This window comes from Mytilus galloprovincialis, chromosome 9 (assembly GCF_965363235.1).
Source record: "Mytilus galloprovincialis chromosome 9, xbMytGall1.hap1.1, whole genome shotgun sequence".
Classification (NCBI taxonomy): Eukaryota; Metazoa; Mollusca; class Bivalvia; order Mytilida; family Mytilidae; genus Mytilus; species Mytilus galloprovincialis.
Genome location: NC_134846.1, coordinates 71,448,092 through 71,472,066, shown reverse-complemented (window position 1 = coordinate 71,472,066; position 23,975 = coordinate 71,448,092). Strand labels below are relative to the sequence as shown.

The 23,975-nt window shown below is 31.4% G+C and overlaps 1 protein-coding gene across 1 annotated transcript in view; it reads left to right on the top strand.

Annotated features, from left to right (window-relative positions):
• The window catches only part of LOC143046830 (GATOR1 complex protein NPRL3-like), a 47,740-nt gene that overhangs the window by 15,064 nt on the left and 8,701 nt on the right, over positions 1-23,975 (top strand). The window contains exons 13-25 of the mRNA XM_076219890.1: positions 863-916; positions 2,839-2,922; positions 7,096-7,231; positions 8,381-8,435; positions 9,197-9,232; positions 10,780-10,969; positions 11,829-11,982; positions 12,911-12,986; positions 13,708-13,822; positions 17,075-17,109; positions 17,747-17,909; positions 19,752-19,858; positions 21,259-21,391. Coding sequence (XP_076076005.1) covers positions 863-916; positions 2,839-2,922; positions 7,096-7,231; positions 8,381-8,435; positions 9,197-9,232; positions 10,780-10,969; positions 11,829-11,982; positions 12,911-12,986; positions 13,708-13,822; positions 17,075-17,109; positions 17,747-17,909; positions 19,752-19,858; positions 21,259-21,391 — 1,338 coding nt within the window. The remainder of the gene's footprint in view (positions 1-862; positions 917-2,838; positions 2,923-7,095; positions 7,232-8,380; positions 8,436-9,196; positions 9,233-10,779; positions 10,970-11,828; positions 11,983-12,910; positions 12,987-13,707; positions 13,823-17,074; positions 17,110-17,746; positions 17,910-19,751; positions 19,859-21,258; positions 21,392-23,975) is intronic.

The following is a 23,975-nucleotide window of genomic DNA, read 5'->3' as shown; positions in this document are numbered from 1 at the left end:
AAATATTTCTATCACACTTTTCTCATGTACTTCTGAATTGAATAACTTTATATTTGAGAGTGGAATGGTGTGATCACTTTTTTGATCTATTGGATACCTACTTCCTGTGCTAATACTTTTATTTTTTCTGAATAAACTTAAAACTTTTCATCACATTTTCTGCAGTACTACTTGATTGAATGACTTTATATTTGGTCAGCTCTGGCAGAAACCCCAAATACTGTTTTTGTCAAGACATAGGGATTCATGAATCTGTTGTAGGCAGTAGCATCAACATTTAAGTTTAGTCTGTGGTAAAAGTTTTTTAAGACACAAATAACTTTGTAAAACGTTCATAGAATGTTTATGACTAAAATACAGTATCCAGAGCAAAATTTTGAAAATATTTATTTTCAAATTTTCTCTGGGTTTTTTTCACAGTTAACTTTTAGATTTAGTCTGGTTGAAGTTTTCCATTCATCAATAACTTGGACAGTATTCAGAGCAAAATATTGAAAGTTGTAGAATGATTGCCAACAAGAATATAAAGTTCTGCATGTCATAGTACAGCCTTTGACAATGAGCATAATCCATACTGTGATGTAAGCTATGAAAGGCACATGAATAACAAACTGTAACAATTCAAAAGAGATCAGCAATAACCTGATTTAAGCTAAAGAGCGATAAACAAAACCAAATAATGGCAGACAGGGCCCAACATCAGCCGCTGGACTTCAGGCACACGAAGAATGTGGCTAAGTTGATATTTTTTGAGCGCTTAACTCTTTATTGTTTATTTCCTTAGTGAGAATATACTACAAGTTTTAATGTTATAAATATCTTTAGAAAAACAAAATTTGTATGAACATTTTTATACTTGTAGTGCCATAAAATACACAGAACCATGGTCAGCACATTTAAGTATGGTCTAGTTTGGGTATGTATTTTGTATGTTTAATTACATTTAAGTATGGTCTAGTTTGAGTAGGTATTTTGTATGTTTAATTACATTTAAGTATGGTCTAGTTTGGGTAGGTATTTTGTATGTTTAATTACACTTAAGTATGGTCTAGTTTGGGTAGGTATTTTGTATGTTTAATTACACTTAAGTATGGTCTAGTTTGGGTAGGTATTTTGTATGTTTAATTACATTTAAGTATGGTCTAGTTTGGGTATGTATTTTGTATGTTTAATTACATTTAAGTATGGTCTAGTTTGGGTAGGTATTTTGTATGTTTAATTACACTTAAGTATGGTCTAGTTTGGGTAGGTATTTTGTATGTTTAATTACATTTAAGTATGGTCTAGTTTGGGTAGGTATTTTGTATGTTTAATTACATTTAAGTATGGTCTAGTTTGGGTATGTATTTTGTATGTTTAATTACATTTAAGTATGGTCTAGTTTGGGTATGTATTTTGTATGTTTAATTACATTTAAGTATGGTCTAGTTTGGGTAGGTATTTTGTATGTTTAATTACATTTATTTCGCATTCATTTATCTCACCACAACAATATTTTGGTAAGCATATTGTTTTACGAACTCAATTTTCTGCTCTCCCTTGACACCATCTGCGAGTATGGTCTTTAGGAAACAATGATAGTCCGTCGGAAGGGGACGATAAATGGCTGACCCGTGTTAAGAGAGAGCCATATCTCTTGCACGTTAAAGACACCCTTGTAGATTTCGAAAAAGAGTAGGCTAATGCCGCTACAAGGCAGCACTCGCATCCCAAAGTGGAAAGGGATTAATATAAGTTGCAAAACTTGTTTCCCAATCCACTATAAATAAATATGTTTACGGTAAATTAAACTATATTGTTTTACTGATGTCTGTGTCCGTCCCACATAGGGTACAGGGCTTGATCAGCTAACTCCTTCAGTGTTTAGGCAAAAAAAATTTTGAATCAAATTATACTTCAATATTCCATATTTCTCAAACACATTGGAGTAGATATACACAAATAGATATCTAATTTAAATAAATCATGTAATACTTAAAATGTAAAGAACACCAGACCAATATATCTAAACAACAACATTTGATGGAGAAGTAGAACGTACACATGTATCAAGAGAAAAAAATGTTTTTTTTTCTAATATCATAAATTATAAAATTTGGATTATTGTTTAGACTTGAAAATTCTGTTGATATGTACCTTCTGAAAATGACCTTTTCATTTTTCTTGCATTGATTGAGTAAAAAACAAGACTTAAGTATGCTGTTTCTAGAGGCAGCATCAACCATTTGTTAAAATTTGTGATAGGGTCATTTTAAGGGAAGCCACTGAAATAATCAATACAATTAAGAATTGACACATTTCATATTCTATGGAGATAAGTTAGCCGTTTTCCCTCATTCTTGGTTTATTGACTTTGAAACTTATAACATAGTTTGCATGTTACAGTTTGTGATTTAGTCATTTTAAGGGGAACCACTTACAGTAAGTCAATGATATTGGTATGCAGTTGTATTGGCAGTTGTATATCTTATTCCCATGGAAATTATTTGTTCATTTACCTTCCGTCAGGGTTCATTGACTTCCAATATTTTGTATATTTTACAGTTCAATTAATGCTATTTTAATTTCAGCAGTTGTATTTTACTATCAAAATTGTATACAAACAAGACATATCTCTGTGACATCAAGTTGTTCTTTTGAAAGCAGTTTTACTTAACATTATTGTTTTCATTTTATTTGTACTGTGCAGTATAATGTTGATTCATTTTGAGGTCGTTATTTCTCCCAACTGAATCCTACATATAAATTCTTTTGGTTCCTTGTGAACTTCGATTTGTTAAACAAGTATTTTATACTATTTGATAGATTTTCAACAGATTAATGCTTGTTTTGTTTCAGGGTCGAAGTGCTAAATATAGTCCACAAAGAGTAGGAATACATCATAAAATGTGCCATGATGATGTAGTACAGATAATAAATAAATGAAGAATTAAAATCATCAAGTTTTTGCTGAAATGATATTGGATGCAGACACAGACTTATTTTAGTTATAAAGATAATGACAAAAATGTGTTCAGAACTGTGATATGTCTAGGTCAAGAAATTAAAAATGCTCTTTATTAATATGAAAAATGAGAATACAAAATTCAGTTAGATATTGATATTGAAAAAATTGTTAGTGTTTTTTTTTATGACAGTCATTTATTTATCTTTAATGTTCAACGACAAAAAGGCATTATTTCTGCAATTAAGCATGTTTAATATAATCCTAGTAATAAGATAAGATTTCTAGTTTTTGGCAGTTTTAATTTATGTCTTTTTCTGTTTCTTTATGGTATGTGGAGACAGCTTATTACTATCAATAAAGTGAAATACAGCCATTCCATTTTTACTGTGTTTTCTTTGCTTAATTGGAGACACATTTCCGTTGGAATATTATAGGGTTATTGCATGAATATTGGGGAATATTGTCCCGAGTAGAATTTTATATTGCACGAGCTTGCGAGTGCAATGTATGTTCTACGAGGGACAATATTCCCCAATATTCATGCAATAACCCTTTTATTGTATAGCAATATAATATTTGAAAGTAAAAATTGGTTTAAACTAAGATTTTGTCGTTGATGACGTCATGGATTTTGAAGATTTATTGCACTAGTGCAATATTGGAATTTATTGCACGCTAACGTTTGGTTACTTTCTGTGGGAAATATTATATTGCTATGCAATAATATCCATAATTGCAAACATGGATTTCAAATAATTATTGATTATTTTAGGTTTTTTTTTATTATTCTTTCTGTAATTTACTTTATGAGGAATTAGCTGAAAAGCATAGTATGGAGGAAAAAGTGTTTTTGTAAACCCTAGGTGAATAACACAAAATATATCATTATTAGTTATGCCCTATTGTTTTTGCAAATAGATGTGAAGACAACCAATCTTTTCTATTTACTAATTGAAAAGTGGTGGATTGCAATAGGGTTTAAAATAGATGTTATCTTGCAATCAAAATGAGGAATAAAATTGAGAATGGAAATGGGGAATGTGTCAAAGAGGCAACATTTACATCACAATAACCTGACTAAAGAGCAGAAAACATCTGAAGGTCACTAATGAGTCTTCAACACAACAAGAAAATCAAGTGCTTCAGCTACCAGTTCAGTTAAAATGGAAGTCATACTAAACTCTGAAATATGTAAATGAAATGAAATTAAAAACCATACAAGACTAACAAAGGACAAAGGCTCCTGACTTTGGACAGACGCAAAAATATGGCAGGGTTAAACATGTTTTGTGAGATCTCAACCCTCCCCTATACCTCTAGCCAATGTAGAAAAAGAAACACACAGCAATATGCACAGTAAAACTCAGTCTAAAAGAAGTCTGAGTCCAATGTCAGAATAGGTGACAAAGAAACTGAGCAAATTGACAATGATTTATAAATTAACAAAGGACTTCTAGCAGTAAATGACATGCCAGCTCAGACCTTTAATGTCCTGACAACAGTATTGTAACTATATCCCTTCTTAGTAAATCTGTTTTGAGGTTTGGTTAGCTTTTGAGGTGGATGCGGACATTTTTATGCTTTGTAAAGAAAAGAACCATAAAAAGATTTGATGTGATATACCTGAACGTATAAAATGTCTGCTTGTTGATTTATATTTAAAAAAATTATTTCCTTGTACTGGTGATAAAATTTATAAATGTTTTGACTAGTTTGTGATATCGAAAACCCTGATGTAATAATTTTTCAGTAATACATAGATTTTTTTCCTACAAATCTAATAAGTTGTTACATACAAGTGTGAATCAAACAAGTTGAGATATATTAACACCATAAGATGGTGACATGGGAACTCAAATATTATGAGCAATTTTTTTAAGGTTTAATAAATTTTTCAAAATATGATTCAAATAAACAAATAATATCAGAACCACAGATTTATTGATGCATGAAAATTGACTGACTGCCCATTTATACCTGTTTTTCTAGCTATTGTCATGTATAATGAAATAAATTCAGGGTGTTGTCCAGGTATTCATATCTTTGTTGATATCTAAATGGCAGCATACAGTCTTCCACAAAAGACAGGTTTAAAAATGTCATACTCTAAATCTTCCAATATCAAATCAGTTGCAGTTTTAAACTGCATTGTAATTCTCTCAGTACTCTCTGTTGCATGGCTTTGAAACAAAAGAGTTCCAGATGAGAAGTGATTTATTAGAGACCATTTTGGTTACAGAGGGAAAGAATTAACAAGAGATAACAAGAAAAGATTTTAGAGGAGGAGTGATAACAGGCAAAATTTAAAATATGACCTTGACCTTAATTTCCATAGCTTTGTTCACAAGTCACATTGACATACTGCTTAGTAGAAGTTAGGAGAGATAATTCATCCAAAAATTCACTTATTCACCTAGGTCACAGTAAGGAACATTTAAAAAATAAGTTTGTCTTTTATAGTTATTAGTTTATATAGTAATCAAATAAGAAAAAGCATCCTTAATGAATCAGCACTCAATGAGGGAAAAGGATTTTTTCCTAAGGGGACCTAATTATATTTATAAGAAGGTAGTAAAGGGTTATTTTTGTGCACCTGTTTTGCCATTTTTATTTCACTTGCAGCCGTGAAAAAGGTTCGTAATTACCCTTTTTAGTGAAATCGGTAAAAAGATCAACATGCAAAACATTTTTAATTGTTCGTTCTTCGTGAAATGGTAATTTTATTTTGTGTTCTGTGCAGATAACACCCCTTTACGCCCCTCTTTATAATCGATATCTATAAGCTTATTTTATAATTGAAAAGTAATATTTAAAGGAAAGTCCTAACACCAGTTTATATTGCTCTCGTCCTGAACAGGCATAAAATATCTTCCACTGGAAAAAACATGCACTTGTCTCAGAATTTTTTTCCCTATATACCTTAATATAACACATAAAGATATATAGGAATTTTTTTCTGAGACAAGTGCAGTGGCGGATCCAGGGGGGGTTCCGGGGGTTGGAACCCCCCCTTTTTTTTGGCCAATCAATGCATTTGAATGGGGACATATAGTTAGAACCCCCCCCCCCTTTTGTCCTGGGTTGGGAACCCCCCTTTTTAAAATGGCTGGATCCGCAATTGAAGTGCTTGTTGGAAATAAGTAAACAATAAATAGTAACACTCAATCTTATATTTGTTTGCTTTAAGTAAATGATATGACAGTAGTAGATGTATGGTAGATGAATTACACATTTTTTGGTTGGGTTTCAAAGAATGTACAAGCATATTATATTATGGTGATGTCTTGCCAGCTGGTGGCTTGAGAAAACTTAATTTGAACAAATTTTATATAAACAGCTCCTCAACCAAGATCCCTGAAACATTGCACATACATATTGCTGTTATGCACCTATATAACTGCATAAATTTATTTTGGTTTGTATGATACTATGATGTTTTCATCGCTACCCTTGTCTGTGTTGTCCAAAGACACATTTAGTTTCAGGACAATAACTTTAGTTAAAGTAAATGTATCTCTATGGAATATAACAAGAAGATCGGTTTAATACCACAAAAGGAAGTTTCAGATTGATTTTGAGGGTTATGGTATCAACAGATTATGATTTAAGGGCAAGTAACAAGCATTTTTGGAGTTTCCGGACAATAACTTCTGTGTAACTTGTATAAATCTTTTTGAAATTGTATCACAAGGTTTCATATCACATTGGGAAAGCTGGGATTGGATATGGGGGTAATTGCCCCACACATGCAGGGAAAAGGGGCAAGATCAAGGATTTTTCTAGTTTACAGACAATAACTTGAGATTAAGTGTTTCATCTTTCTAAAATTGTACAAGGTTCACAACCACAAAGGGAATGCTGGGATTGAGTTTGGAGGTTATTACTGCCAACTAGTGGAGGTGTGCCTTTATTGGCAAAAGTTGGACCTTAATAAATTAATAAATAAAAAGCATCCATGAAAAACTAAGAAATAATTTGAGTCAAATTTATCAAAAGGTTGGACAGTAACTGCTATCATTTATAAAACATATTTTTTCAGAACTTCAAATTATTACTTTGGAGAAAATTACGGAATTTTGTTGTTCCTTGTCCGAGTCCGTTTTTTTTATTTTATTTTTTTTATGTAGAGTTATTTCCCTTTGACATAATACAGATTTTTTTGCAAGATGACAGATTTTGACCCGGTCTCTATTTTGCTTGTGACTTCGGGTACAAGAGGTGAAAGATTGCTATTTCAGTATCCAAATTTTGAAACAGCAAGAACCCACCAAGATATTGCTAAATGTAAGTTGTACAAAATTTAGACAGGTAAAAATTATCTCAAACAGGCAAAGGAACCTATATACCTGTAATTTGAGGGAACACATAACTATACAGACAATCCTTCGTTGTAAAATAAAGAAGACTCAAAAACAAGCTTGAAAATGAAATTATCTGTCTATTTGTAAGCCTTCATATCAGCACTGCCAGTGTTTGAGACTAGTCACTATCATTTTAAAACATGATTAAGGATTATGTACCCTTCTGTTGATTAAATGCTAAACATATGGAAATTTTATAGAAAATCCACAGCCTTTATCCTTGTACTGTCACATTTGGCAATTTTATTACTGATAGATATAGGGTTATTGCATGCAGTGCTAGCATTGATTTCCTAAAAATAAGTTTATTAATGTAGTTATTGGTTAAAACAAATAAAAATATTGACCAAATCAAGTACACCTTTTAGGGTGCGCTCGACTTTAGTGACTCAGCACGAGGTATTTTGGAATTTACAGATTTGTTAGAACATTTTGTAGAAAATGAACACTAGCATAACATAGAAAAGCAAGTGAGTAATCTATGTTTCAAATTTTATAACGAAAATCTCTGCATTAAAGGCTGTGGATTTTCTATAAAAATCTTGATTTATTTGCCACAAAGTACTCTATATTTAGTAAATGCAATGAAACAGTAAATAATTATGCTTTCAATCAAGTTTCCCCTTGGTACATGTACTAAATGGCCTATCTCTATTATTCATTTTATTTGTAGTTTTGATACAATGGAAGTTTGAAAAATTCGTACAAAAATGGCTACAGAAGGGGTCATAAACCTTAATCATATGGTTTATTATACACCTTCTCTTTTGGTAGTGGCCTGTTATCTATTTCTTGTATGAATAGATATGTCACACTGTACAGAGTTTGATAGGATTTAGTGATATGAAAGTAAATCATTGGTAAAAGTACTAAACCGTTAGGAACGAGTCACCCAAATTGGTTATATAAATATCATGTTATAGATATATAATATTTCAATGGATTATACATTTACAAAGCAACATAAAAGTCAACAACTTTTGGTATTTAATACTTTCTGGATACCTGATTTTAGAATTATTTTTTTTTTGTGATTAATTCATTGCAGAATATGAACTCTTGAATATTTCAGCTAAAAGAAGAAATGTTTACAGTGTGCGAATAGCAGAGGATGTTGTCACAGTATCGTGAGTTTTTAGCTGCTCTTTAATCAGATTTATTTAAAAACTTCCATGTTATAATTTCTTTGAAATGCTGTGACTGGGATTGCTTATGTCAAAAACAACAGTAATTCCTCTTCCTCTACACATTTTTTTTTAAATTTATCAATTATAAAAGACCTAACATGTAAATCTTATAAAGTTTGTGAGTTTTTCCTTGTACAAATCATACATGTAGGACATATAAATACAAGTTTCTTATTTCAAAAGCTATTTATAGCTCAAATGTCCCTTATTGAAGGTGAGCTTACATCAACAAGAAAACTTTTACACATTTCCAGTATGATGTAAACTTTTAAAGAGGTATGCATTATTATGGTTCTGACCAAAATCTTGCAGTTCATTATCATGGAAAGAATCAGGATAAAGTTTTGGTTTAAGGTATTAAGCAGTGAAGTTTTTCTTTAAATGTGAATTTAGGAAACTTAAAAACTTAATATAAATGCCAAATAGTAGTTTTTACTCAGATTTTGCAATTTACTGAAAATGGAAATTTGTTATTAGTGTAATTTTGTTTTCTTTAACTTAAACTTTACTATTAGATTAAATTGAAAATAGAGAATTTTTGTTACTCATCATCTCTGCTTAACTAATACATGTCCATCAGAATTTATCTTCAGCACCACACAATTTTACATGATACTTGTAAGTTAATTGAATAACACTTGACAAATTTGCTTGTCTAGAATTCTTTTTTGCCCATACTGAACTTTTTCTTGTATTTTCAGAAGTCCAGTAAGCAGCAACACTGGTACCTTATCTGGGTAAGAAAATAAATCACTGATAATAAAAAAATTATAGATTTCACCAATGCAACAAAGTGTGTTACGATATTTCTCTACTCAAGAGAGTTTAATTATAAGATTTAAAGCGTGAGGCTTTTAGAGCTTTTAAAATAATTAAAATTCAGCGGTTGAGAGTTGAGAAATATGGTAATACACAAGTTATTGTGGTAAAATCTGACTCTCTAATGATTTTTATCTCTTTTTGAAGTTTTGCAGAAAGTTGTGTTCTTTATATGTGACATCATCAGGCATGTTTACCTTTATTCATGGCGTCATAATTCGAAATTCTTCAGAAACACAAGACAATTTGACGTCATAATTGAATTTTGACCAATCATTTGCCAAGAACAGATATTTCACCGATCAAGAAACGTGAAAATAGCACAAAAATTACAGAAATCAAGTACTGGATAAAAAAAAAATTACACATTAAATGTTTTTAGATTTTTTCTCCTGCAAATTTCTTTCAACGTTTGTAAATAAATTCTTAAACAAGTTTAAATTGCTTCTGCATGAAAAAGAATAATTTTTGTCACTGTAGTTTTTTGATAAGTAACAAAAAATAATAAGATATACGCAACTGTATATCATCATAACCCAATGAAAGTAGAAAATATAGAAATATTGTTGCATGTACTTTTCCATCTGGTGTAGAAGTGTCTGTTTAGCTGTGAAAAATGTGTATATACACTGTCACATTCAGCCAGATAAGTCAAAGTCAAGGTTTTATTGATATAAAATCCAAAATCTGGATTGTCTTCAACACACGAACATAGAACAAACATTAATCATTACAATCAATTTATTATCAATACAGAACATTAAAAAAATATGTAAATATAATATAACGAGATATTTATAAAAAAAAAAAATCCTTCTACATGTATCTATTTGACTGAGGAGGTACAGTTTTAGATACTAATAATACAATTTATATAATATATAATAAAATAACTTAAGTCAGATATGGAATGTTAGATCTGAGGGAATTAGTTGGGAGAATGTCATTCTCTTCTTGTTTAAGGAGCTAAGGGGGGTAACTTCCTATTAATGGGTATACAGGGATGTGCCAAAAATATGGGTCATAATTTTGCGATATTTTATATAAGAATGACCCTCCTTTTTAATGACATCCTATATTAAAATGCATTTACGTTTGATAACTGTATATTGATTTGGGGTATGATCAATTCATATATAAAAAATTAAGGGTAGCTGGTATATTTAAGAATTATGAGTGATGATGAGGTAGTGCTTATATAAGCATGGGTCATATTTTAAATATTGTATATAAGTATAGGTCATTCTTTCTTAAATATTTATATAACTATAGGTACTGAATTTCAGTGAATGTTATATTAAAATGGGTACGTTTTTTTAGGCAAAATGGCACACCCCTACCAAAAAAATATCGAAGTTACCCAAGTTAAGAAGAATGTAATATTTCAGAAATAATTCTGTTTTATTAGTGTGAAATAGTCTCAATATCATAACATCATATATAGTAATCATTTGCATCTGTTTAGATTTTCAAAGGCAATTTTGGCCAATCTTCTGTCGGTCAAACCAGCCTTATGTGGTCAGCCATTTGACCTGAAGGTAGATGATTTGAGGTTTATAGGATTTCCTATGCTGTTGGACCAATCTACCAAACAACAGACATCTGGCAAAATATCCCACCAGATTGGCTCTTTTAATATTGTCTTTGTTTTAAAGGTAGGCAATAGTCAAAATGTGACTGTAGGATTATTTTTTTTTTGTGGATTGAGGGAAAATTGTATTTTCGTGTATATTTCATTTCATGGTTTGGCCAAAGTTTACAAACAAGTCTATTAATTTCGTTGAACTTTTAAATTCTTGGTTCACATATACCAGTGAAGTCCATGAAACATTGGTATCACACAAATAATTATGAATACACAGTACACTGTTCTCTATCTATTGAAAACACTGATAAATATTAAGGTTATAAATTGCATGATTAAAGTTTTATTTTTAAATCAGTTTAAGCTTAAATGGTAACGTCATTAAATTATTATTAGTCAGTTTTGTATCAGGTTTAAGTTTTAGTTTAAGTCACTTTACCATGAAGTTTTGGTCGTATGAACTAGAAACTCATACTTCAAAGTAAGCTAGAAATTATTTTGTTCGTTTAAAGGTCGTTGAATACAATGAACATGTTCTTATAAAAAAAAATGCAGTATGATTGCCAAAGAGATAACTCTCCATCAGAGACCAAACACTGTAGAAAGCTGTCAATTAAAGGTCACTATACAGCATTCAACCATGAGGAGAACTCTTACCTCAAAGCAAGCTATAAAAGGCTGTAAAATGACAAATGTAAAAACAGAAAGTAAACAAGAAAACCAAGGGCCTGAATTATGGGAAAAACAATAACCAAAAACAAATGTGATAACCAGCAACATACAACAACCACTGAATTACAGGCACATACAAAATGTGGTGGTGTTAATCATGCTTGCAGTCACCAAACCTGGGACAATAGTCTAACAGTACAACACAAGAAGAAACTGTCAATATCAGTTATAAATATTCTTGTTTTTTCTTATTTCAGGCATCAGTAGATCAATCAGTAATAAACTGTTATTTTGATCTGGTTAAACAACTGACAGGTGCTATTAAATATGAAGAGTCTCGGCGGCAGTATTTATCAACAGAAGCTAAAATAATGATATCTATCCACGATGATATTGCTTCTCTTCCAGAAGGTATTTAATAGAAATTATGATAATTTATGGCAAAAGAAATGCAAGTACATCATCATCACTTGGTGTGCTTATTGTTTATTATATGATTGATTCTTAGAGTTTCATTTTGCAGTCTCTTAATTATATTCTTATTCTAACAGATAGATCATAAATTCTTAGTTTTCCTTTCCTAAAAATAGACTCCAAAAACTAATTTATTTAAGAAATAATTTTTGAAAGCCATAGATTTATTAAATAAATCAATTTTTGGTGTTCATTTTTGGAGAGGAAAAATTCTGAATTTATGAATCATTTGTTAGGAAGAAGGTCTTCTGTCTTCTCGTTGATATGGTTTTGTTTGGTAGTTCAGTTTATATTCTTATTTTGAATCATCAATATAGAAGATGATGTAATTAATAATATTTATTTGTTAATTCTCTGATATAACTTGGGACAATATTTTTTTTAGATGACCAACTTGGCTGTTTTATAGGGTTATTGCATGAATATTGGGGAATATTGTCCCGAGTAGAATTTTATATTGCACGAGCTTGCGAGTATGTTCTACGAGGGACAATATTCCCTAATATTCATGCAATATCCCTTTTATTGTATAGCAATATAATATTTGAAAGTAAAAATTGGTTTAATCTAAGATTTAAACGTTGATGACGTAATGAATTTTGAAGAATTTATTGCACTAGTGCAATATTAGAATTTATTGCACTAGTGCAATATTAGAATTTATTGCACTAGTGCAATATTAGAATGTATTGCACTAGTGCAATATTAGAATTTATTGCACGCTAACTTTTGGTTATGTTCTGAGGGAAATATTACATTGCTATACAATAATGTGATTTATTGTGTAGACAGATTTAGAAAAAAATTGTCTTGACTTAACTACCTGTCCAACAGCCAATTCAATGTCAGTGTTTATATTTTTCAGATCAGATGCATTTTCCATATGATTTGATACGGACTAAAAGCTCTTTAGCAAGAGACTTAAGAACAGCATATGAAAGGTATAATTATGATTGAGACTCCATTATTTCATTACATTTAAACAACAGATCTGTATTTTCACTCAACTCTTGGGTAAATATTTAATAAATCCTGGTAACCCAATGTTGCCGATAATGTATGTTGTAAAAAGCTTGCATTTGTCTCATTTTCTTACCAATGCTTGTTCCAAAGTTACTTTCAAGTTTGTTCTTTTCTGTAACTTCCTCCTTCAGTTGAAAAGCATATCAAAGCTAAATTCATAAAAATTAAAGACAATTTGTTCCCACATGTGTTACAATATCTATGAAATTCATAAGAAGTACTTGGAAAAATATTTATATGTACACAGAATAAGGTTCCATGAAGAAATGCTTTTTAATTTTAAATGATTTTGATTTTTTGCTTTTAAATAGGAACATTGGTTTGTTTATTTTTAGTCAATATTTGACTATCATGACTTCAATCCTTACAGAAAACTTGGACTTATTTTTTGTAATGAATGCAGAAGAGGAGTTGATTGTTGATACTTTGTTTAATGATGACTTACAGACAGAATTTGTGCTTCTTCCTAATTGAAGACTTTTGTACTGACACATCTAGTTCTAATATTGTATATGAAATTAATAAAATTTCAAGGTGAACACCTAAAAGATATCAACAATGAACCACTTATGCAAGTGAAAGTCATATCATTAATGTCTTTTTTAAAATTGTTATCATTCACCATTGTTCTTATTCCAGTGTGAAAGACAAAGGAGTTGTACATTTATACATTAACAAATGGATAGAAGTGACATTTTGTCTGCCACACAAAGTACATTCTAAATCTTCGGCTGCCTTATCTGTTAAAGTATATGTAAGTGTATATACAACATATGGTATGTGTATCTGTCATAATGATTGACATTGGTGAAAGGCTTTTTATACGACCGCAAAAATTTTAATTTTTCGTCGTATATTGCGATCACGTTGGCGTCGTCGTCTGCGTCATCGTCGTCGTCCGAATACTTTTAGTTTTCGCACTCTAACTTTAGTAAAAGTGAATAGAAATCTATGAAATTTTAACACAAGGTTTATGACCACAAAAGGAAGGTTGGGATTGATTTTGGGAGTTTTGATCCCAACATTTTAGGAATTAGGGGCCAAAAAGGGCCTAAATAAGCATTTTCTTGGTTTTCGCACAATAACTTAAGTTTAAGTAAATAGAAATCTATGAAATTTTGACACAAGGTTTATGACCACAAAAGGAAGGTTGGGATTGATTTTGGGAGTTTTGGTTCTAACAGTTTAGGAATTAGGGGCCAAAAAGGGCCCAAATAAGCATTATTCTTGGTTTTTGCACAATAACTTTAGTTTAAGTAAATAGAAATCAATAAAATTTAAACACAAGGTTTATGACCACAAAAGGAAGGTTGGTATTGATTTTGGGAGTTGAGGTCTGAACAGTTTAGGAATTAGGGGCCAAAAAGGGGCCCAAATAGGCATTATTCTTGGTTTTCGCACCATAACTTTAGTTTAAGTAAATAGAAATCTATGAAATTTAAACACAAGGTTTATGACCACTAAAGGAAGGTTGGGTTTGATTTTGGGAGTTTTGGTCCCAACAGTTTAGGAATAAGGGCCCAAAGGGTCCAAAATTGAACTTTGTTTGATTTCATCAAAAATTGAATAATTGGGGTTATTTGATATGCCGAATCTAACTGTGTATGTAGATTCTTAATTTTTGGTGCCGTTTTCAAATTGGTCTACATTTAGGTCCAAAGGGTCCAAAATTAAACTTAGTTTGATTTTGACAAAAATTGAATCCTTGGGGTTCTTTGATATGCTGAATCTAAAAATGTACTTAGATTTTTGATTATTGGCCCAGTTTTCAAGTTGGTCCAAATTGGGTCCAAATTAAACTTTGTTTGATTTCATCAAAAATTGAATAATTGGGGTTCTTTGATATGCCAAATCTTACTGTGTATGTAGATTCTTAATTTTTAGTCCCGTTTTCAAATTGGTCTACATTAAAGTCCAAAGGGTCCAAAATTAAACTAAGTTTGATTTTAACAAAAATTGAATTCTTGAGCTTTTTTGATATGCTGAATCTAAACACATAAGCGGATCCAGGGGGGGCCCAGGGGGCCTGGGCCCCCCCTTTCGTGGGAAAAATTTGGTTGATTATATAGGGAATCACTGAAGCATGACTGGAGAGGGGCCCCCTTAGGCAAAGTTCTGGATCCGCCACTGAAACATGTACTTAGATTTTTGATTATGGGCCCAGTTTTCAAGTTGGTTCAAATCAGGATCCAAAATTATTATATTAAGTATTGTGCAATAGCAAGAAATTTTCAATTGCACAGTATTCAGCAATAGCAAGAAATCTTTAATTGCACAGTATTGTGCAATAGCAAGAAATTTTCAATTGCACAGTATTGCGCAATAGCAAGAAATCTTCAATTGCACAGTATTGTGCAATAGCAAATATTTTCAATTGCACAGTATTGCGCAATAGCAAGAAATATCTAATTGCACAATATTGTGCAATAGCAAGAAATTTTCAATTGATTGGAGTTATCTTTCTTTGTCCAGAATAGTAGTTGTATCAACTTAAATCATTGTTTTATACAATATACAATGTATATTCACTTTTACTACCAACTGATAAATTAAACCAATCTTTACCATTCAGTGATAACAAGCACCTTTTGTTACATTTTAATATTTTATGATGTATTTAAATGAGTAGTTATTGTTGCAAACTCCATTAGAAATTTGAATTGAGATCAGTTTTGGAAAAAGGGAAAGGGGGATGTGAAAAAAAAAGGGGGGGGGGTTAAATTTTTCTCATTTCAGATTTCATAAATAAAAAGAAAATTTCTTCAAACATTTTTTTGAGAGGATTAATATTCAACAGCATAGTGAATTGCTCAAAGGAAAAAAAAAGTATTTTAAGTTCATTGGGCCACATTCATTCTGTGTCAGAAACCTATGCTGTGTCAACTATTTAATCACAATCCAAATTTAGAGCTGAATCCAGCTTGAATGTTGTGTCCATACTTGCCCCAACCGTTCAGGGTTCAACCTCTGTGGTCGTATAAAGCTGCACCCTGCGGAGCATCTGGTTAACCAATCTAGGGACTTATTACTGTATTTTAGATACAAGTTTTACTTTAACATATCAGTATGAAAGTTATCATATTGCAGAAAATTTTTTAACATATTTTTAATGAACGTTTAATATTTATATACATTTTTATGCCGCCACCGTACCAGAGGGAGCATTAAGTTCTACCCTTGCCCATACGTCCATACGTTCCATAAATTGGTTCCCTTTTAGTTTGCCTCAACTTATGTTATGAAACTTATACACTATGCTTATTATCACAAAACACAGATTAAGTTTAGATGTTGTTGGTGTCAATTTTATCGTTCTAGAGTTATTCCCCTTTACTAATGGAAAAATTGCAGAATTTTCGTGTCTGTTTTCTTAATGACTTTGTCTCAACCAAATGTTATGTAACTTATACACCATGCTCATTACCACAGATCAAGTTTGAATTTTGGTTGCTTCACATTTACCGATCTAGAGTTATGCCCCTTTACAAATGAAAAAAATGCTCATTTTTTTGTTTCCATTCTCTAACTTAAGTTTGCCTAAACTAAATGTTATGAAATGTACACACAATGCTAATAACATCAAAAGACAGATCAGGGACAACTATGGGTAGGGTCACATTTACAGTTCTTGAGTTTTGTTCCTTTATAATGTTTTATGCAAGTGGGGGCATCATCTGTGTCCCATGGACACATCCCCTATTTATTTTCAATTGTGTAGTGCATAGACCAGAACAGTTAGAGAAATGTTGTTTTTTAAGGTTTGTTATCTGTGTTATTTAAATAATGTTTTTTTTTTAATTTATGGAGGAGTTTTCTGCTTTTCAGTGCAATATATTTACAGCTTAAAGTTTTATAGAAATCTTTGAATCGCAAAAAATTCCCAAATTACAAATAATTCAATTAGAAAATATTTTCACTTTTTAAATACATTGGACTTCAATAATATACAAATAACTTCACATTAGAATACTCACATAGTATAATTGTCAATTTATATTTAACCTAGCCTGAAGTTATCCAGAGATGTATAGAAGCTTTAAGGTTAGTACCACTGTGTTACTAGGAATAACAGGTAATGTGTGTAGATGTAAATGAGATAGTAAACCAACACATTTAGGTTTCCACATTCATTCTTCAATATTTCAAAAACAAGAGAGGTGTCTTAAAAATATGTTGACACTAGTCTAAGTCTAGATTAATTGTGATTAAAATGAAACAGAAACCATAAATGACATAAGCCAAACATGGATGAGATTCCTGACTTGTAACAGGCTCATAAAGATCTGAAGATCTGGCAGTTTTAAATTAGTCTTCTATTTTAAGAACTAACTCTCCTACACTAACACCAACTAAAAAAATGTATGTGCAGAAAAATTAGTAACATATGCTTAACATCATTGCCAAATAACATAATTCAACTGAAGTCCATCTTGAAAATATGAAACTTCAAATCATATACTGTTTCAAAACAAATAGGTGGGTTCTCCCTTGTTATGAAATTATTATTTTTTTATTCTGTACTGTTTGTGAGCCAAAAAGTGATATCTGAATGGAATGAGGTTATTCCAGTGAAAATGATATGTAGAAATCTTATATTTATACTAACCCCTATTTATAACTACATGCATTATTTTCATTTACTTATGAATTTATCATAATTTACATAATTATTCAACAGACCTTACCATGGAGTATTATTACTTGTGGATGGACAGAATCTGTTAGATACTCTGTCAACAGATTGCACACCAGCCCTGAACAGACTGATCAATGTCATTATACAGCAGCCAGTCAGAAGTCTACAGATTATAGCATTGGAGGCTGACCTTAGTTTATCACAGGTATATATGTAGGACTCTAAAGTGTGATGGTCACGCTAAAGTGCGATGGTCTACTCTAAAGCATGACGGTGTCTCACGCTAAAGTGCAATGGTTGTTTGTTTGCTAAAGTACGATGGTGTCTCACGCTAAAGTGCGATGGTTGTTTGTTCGGTAAGGTACGATGGTGTATCACGCTAAATTGCGATGGTCCAAAGGATAAAATTTTAAGTATTAAAACATCGAGGTTTAAAAAGTCTTTGTAAAAGCTAATATGCTAAGGTTTAACATATGTGATAGGCTTTACAATTTACCAGTAGGCTGAAGAGATTGTTTCTAAATTAACAGGTCCAACCATGTACTAATTGCTATTAAGGTAACTTATGTTTTGCAAAATATTATTTTTCATGTAAAATAAATTTTTAACAATTCGAAGCGTATTGAATATTTGGATAATTGGTGTAGATTGCCGTTCACACTAATGTTACAACCTATCTTACATTTGTCATTGAAAATTAAAAATACAAAACTCGCACGTTCATTGTCGGAATATGCAACATTTATTTGTATCAAGCTAAATGCGAGAGAAATGCAATGTTCGCCGAGCTTTCTCCTTTTTACGTAGCGAGTACAAATACATGTTTTATTTTCCTACAATGTACAGTACGAACTAATGTCTTAGCAGACAATTTATAATTCACACATGAAACATGTATTTTTATTTTATAGACATTACTTTTCATTAAAATCGACAGAATTTTAACGGGGATCACAAAGTAAACTGCCACAAAAACAATGATTCGAATGTATCCATTTGCTTCAAATAGAAGCAGGATAAGTATGCGTATACTGTTTTGTAATTATGTAGTAAAATGGTCGACTGTAGTCCTTCTCCCAGCACTCGAAAAAAAAAAAAAAATCTTGTGATTCAGCGGACAAAGAACATGGTTAAATTAAATCAATTACTAGTAAGTCATGGACATTTGGTGTAAAATTTGTTAATCAAATATTCCTAATCTATCTTCCGGCAAGTTCATTTTTAGTTTGTATAAACGACTGTTAACGTCATAATCCAACTGCGTTTCTAACGTCTATATTTTCCCGGACCATCGCACTTAAGCTTATGGAACCACATACTTCAGAGTAGACCATTGCACTTTAGCGTGACCATCGTACTTTAGAGTCCCCATCGCACTTTTGCGTGACCATCATACTTTAGAGTCCCCATCGCACTTTAGAGTCCTACATATATATATATAATCTCCTCACTTTTAATGAATTATTACTAGATCATTAGGAGATAAAGCCATAACTAGTATTTTGCTATATAATGCCTTTCATCACTTTGTTTCATATGACATCACATGATTTAAATTATTTTCCCACAATTTAAAAATTTTGTATTGAAAGTTATTTAAAATATCTTTAGATCTTTATTTGATCACCATGTAAATAGCTTCAAAAATGTTCAAGATGACAGTGATTATTGATATATTTCTATAAAGGAGTAGGGGCAATAAGGCCATTATTTGGACAACATAGAACATAGAAAAGTTAAGACTGAGCAACACAAACGCCACCAAAAACTGGAGAACGCAGGTGCTCCTGAAGTGTAAGCAGATCCTGTTCCACCTGAGGCACCCACAATGATATTGAGAATCATCATCAAATACATCTTTTGAAAATTGATTTTCTAGTCAAATTTCTGTCTGCTTTCTTTGCATTACTGATAAAAAATCAAAGCCTAGTATAAAAATAATTAAAATTTAAATGATAAATTTACCAGTCTAATGCTGAAAGTGTGATTTTTTCAAACATGAATTTAACAAAGAACTTGTCTGATACTTCTCATATTTAATTTTTAGGTATTCCAGCTTGTCAGTCATCTTGTATACTGGGGAAAAGCTACTATTGTGTATCCGTTATGTGAAAGCAATGTGTATTTACTGTCTCCAAGTTCTAATATCAAAATGTAAGTATTTGTTTATAAATTTAAAAAATTCACAAAATCTTCTATTCATTGAAGCTGAAATTTTATATTTATAGAAGTAAATTTGCAGGAACAAACCATTATGAAGAATTGCATATTATTAATATTATGTTTTTGTGCAGATAAAAGAAACTCATAATAAGAAAATATTTGATTTTAGAAATACAGTGTTCCAGCTAGGTTTTCAAAAGGGCAGGGTGCCAATCCTGAAAAAGGGCATTTAACGCACGATATGATAATATGAAAAGGGCATATTTTAATAAAAGATGTTAATCAAACATTTGTGTTTATTCGTTGAATCACAGGTTATACAAGAACAACATCTTTAGCCCATATAGAACTCTATCTTTCTACTTTTAAGGCTGAAAAACTTGTCAAGCAGCTTGTCACACAAGTTTTTTTTATCATTGCTTGGCACAGTTGAACTTTATATGCAGTATGTTTTGAAAGGAGATCTGTTTCATACTGTTTCTATGGTCTACCACATTTTACCAGTTTCACCTTTCTACCCCTGCTCAGTAAATTCACAATTTTAGGATATAAAGCAACAGTGAAAAATAGTATCAAAACTAAAGAATACAGAAAAAGATGACCAAGGCACCCTACCAACACTGCTACTAAGCTTCTTTAACTTTTCCCATAACTCAAAATAAATACCTAAACATATATATTCTTAAGCAAGAAGTATGGAGACACATTTTAGAATATGTAAATGGGTTACTCAATGCTAGGAAAAAAAATCAGATTGAGTTATCTTTCTTTATTCGGGTGTGCTCCTTCTTTGGAGGATTTTAAACAGTACGTATATGGCTGCAGATTTTGTTATTTTCGTATCAAAAATGAAGGCAGTCAATGACAAATACGTCTGAATTTTCTGTTTATTTTACAGAAAACAAGTAAAACAATGTCTTCAACGAGTTTATAATGGTTTTCCAACTTTCTGTCATTACGTTTCTTCCATGAAACTACGGTAAACATCGCAAATTGTGCCCAAGCAATGTTGTATGCACATTTCTTCAAAGATAATTGCCGACTGACCGATTCTATTTGAACGAATTAATGTTGATGATCATTAATGACCCATCCGATAAACGGATTACCTATAACAACAGATTATGACACCAGTTGTAACCATTGATTAGCTTGGGGTGGTAAACAAAGTCATAATCCTTTCCCCAGGTAAAATTTAGTAATTAGCGTATCATATCAATACGCAAATTAATATGCAATCGATCTTCAAAAAAGGCAGGGCGCCCTGGAAACTGTAAAAAGGGCACAGGGCGCCACTCGGAAAAGGGCGGGTGCCGCGCCCTCTGAAAACGGCCTAGCTGGAACACTGAAATAGTAATTGGTTAAATACCAAGTTATATTTTATTTAACAGGAATTCTAAGATTGCAGAAGAATTTGTACAGCTGTTTCCTGGACGATCTTTGGCTGTCGAGTTGTCAGAATTTTCATACCCTACAAAGTTATGGGATACACAGGACATGTTGAATAAACAACAAAAGCAACAGGTATCAATGGACTGCTATTTATAAAAGCCTAACATTTTTTTCAAAATTAAAAAAATGTTGAACTGTAGAAATATAAAAACATAAGTTACAAATAAAGGAGTAGGTCCAGTAAGACCTCTTTTTGGCCCCAAAATATAGCAGTTTTACAAAATTGTTTAAATGTAAACTTTTAGTTATTTATTGGAAAGTAGAATGCTTCTGCTACATAAATATGGGCTGTTTTTGACAATACCATGCACATGTATCGGGTACTAGCATCATTAAGTCATACTGAAATCTTCACAATTTAAGCATTTCAGTAAAAATTTTAGACGGATTCTGTCTTAAATGAAAGTGGCCGCATTTGTGTTCATTCTTAAAATTGAAATGTAAGTTGTATTTGATAATAATACATAACATATATAAAGATCGAGGATGAACAGGGATGTGGCCACTTTTATTTTTGACAAAACCATCTGAAAAATGACATTTTTTTGCATATTTGATAGATTTTTCATATTTAAGCTTGAATCGAAGTATTTTTAATGAGTAAATCTCTTAAAATCTTTCACATTAACTTATTGAATCAACTGAAATAGACACTTAAGTGTTTAAAAAGTGTCCAAAATCTTTGGTCAGATGAACCTGAAATTTGAAGCCAAAATCGGCCCTTATGGGACCTACTTCTTTGAAGATGATGCAGAAAAATAAAAACATAAGTTACAAATACTTTTGAAGATGATGCAGAAAATAAAAACATAAGTTACAAATACTTTTGAAGATGATGCAGAAAAATAAAAACATAAGTTACAAATACTTTTGAAGATGATGCAGAAAAATAAAAACATAAGTTACAAATACTTTTGAAGATGATGCAGAAAATAAAAACATAAGTTACAAATACCTTTGAAGATGATGCAGAAAAATAAAAACATAAGTTACAAATACTTTTGAAGATATGCAGAAAAATAAAAACAGAAGTTACAAATACTTTTGAAGATGATGCAGAAAATAAAAACATAAGTTACAAATACTTTTGAAGATGATGCAGAAAAATAAAAACATAAGTTACAAATATTTCTGAAGATGATGCAGAAAAATAAAAACATAAGTTACAAATACTTTTGAAGATAATGCAGTGAGTTTATGTCTTGATGTTGTTATGAATTTACAGATTTGTTTATAATTGAGATCAAAATAATAAAGAGGGAAAAAAAAGAAATCAAAGACAAAAATACAACTTTTTTAAAGATGGTTGTATACCTCTGGCTCCCCAGTATTTGTATAATGCAAGGTTGTTTAGGGTTTCCATAAAATTGAGAATGGAAATGGGGAATGTGCCAAAGAGACAACAACCTGACCATAGAAAAAAACAACAGCAGAAGGTCACCAACAGGTCTTCAATGTAGCGAGAAATTCCCGCACCCGGAGGCGTCCTTCAGCTGGCCCCTAAACAAATATATACTATAAAAAAGAAGATGTGGTATTATTGCCAATGAGACAACTATCCACAAAAGACCAAAATGACACAGACATTAACAACTATAGGTCACCGTACCATACCACATAGTCAGCTATAAAAGGCCCCGATAAGACAATGTAAAACAATTCAAACGAGAAAACTAACGGCCTTATTTATGTAAAAAAAGAACGAAAAACAAATATGTAACACATAAACAAACGACAACCACTGAATTACAGGCTCTTGACTTGGGACAGGCACATACATAAATAATGTGGCGGGGTTAAACTAGTTCAGTGATAATGAACGCCATACTAATTTCCAAATTGTACACAAGAAACTAAAATTAAAATAATACAAGACTAACAAAGGCCAGAGGCTCCTGACTTGGGACAGGCGCAAAAATGCGGCGGGGTTAAACATGTTTGTGAGATCTCAACCCTCCCCCTATACCTCTAGCCAATGTAGAAAAGTAAACGCATAACAATACGCACATTAAAATTCAGTTCAAGAGAAGTCCGAGTCTGATGTCAGAAGATATAACCAAAGAAAATAAACAAAATGACAATAATACATAAATAACAACAGACTACTAGCAGTAAACTGACATGCCAGCTCCAGACTTCAATTGAACTGACTGAAAGATTATGATTTCATCATATAAACATCAGGCACAATCCTTCCCGTTAGGGGTTTAGTATCATACCATCATAACATATATGAGAAGAACATAACCCATGTCATGCCAACAACTGGTTTTTGAATAAATGTGTTTAGTTCCGATGCAAAGACCCTATAAGTGAATCAATATTAACGCCAAAATATGCAATCTTTAATGACCTGACAACAGTATCGTAACTATATCCCTTCTTAATAAGTCTATTCAAAGGTTTTGTTAGTTTTTGAGGTGAATACTGACACCTTTGTGCTTTATAAAGAATATTTCCATAAAAAATTGGATGTGAAATACCTGAACGTATAAGAAGTCTGCAAGTTGAGCTATATTTACGAATGATGTCCTTATACCGATGATAAAATTTAGTAAATGTTTTGACTAGTTTGTGATATCGAAAACCCTGGTGTAATAATTTTTCAGTAATACATAAATTTCTCTCGTTAAAATCTAAAACATTGTTACATACA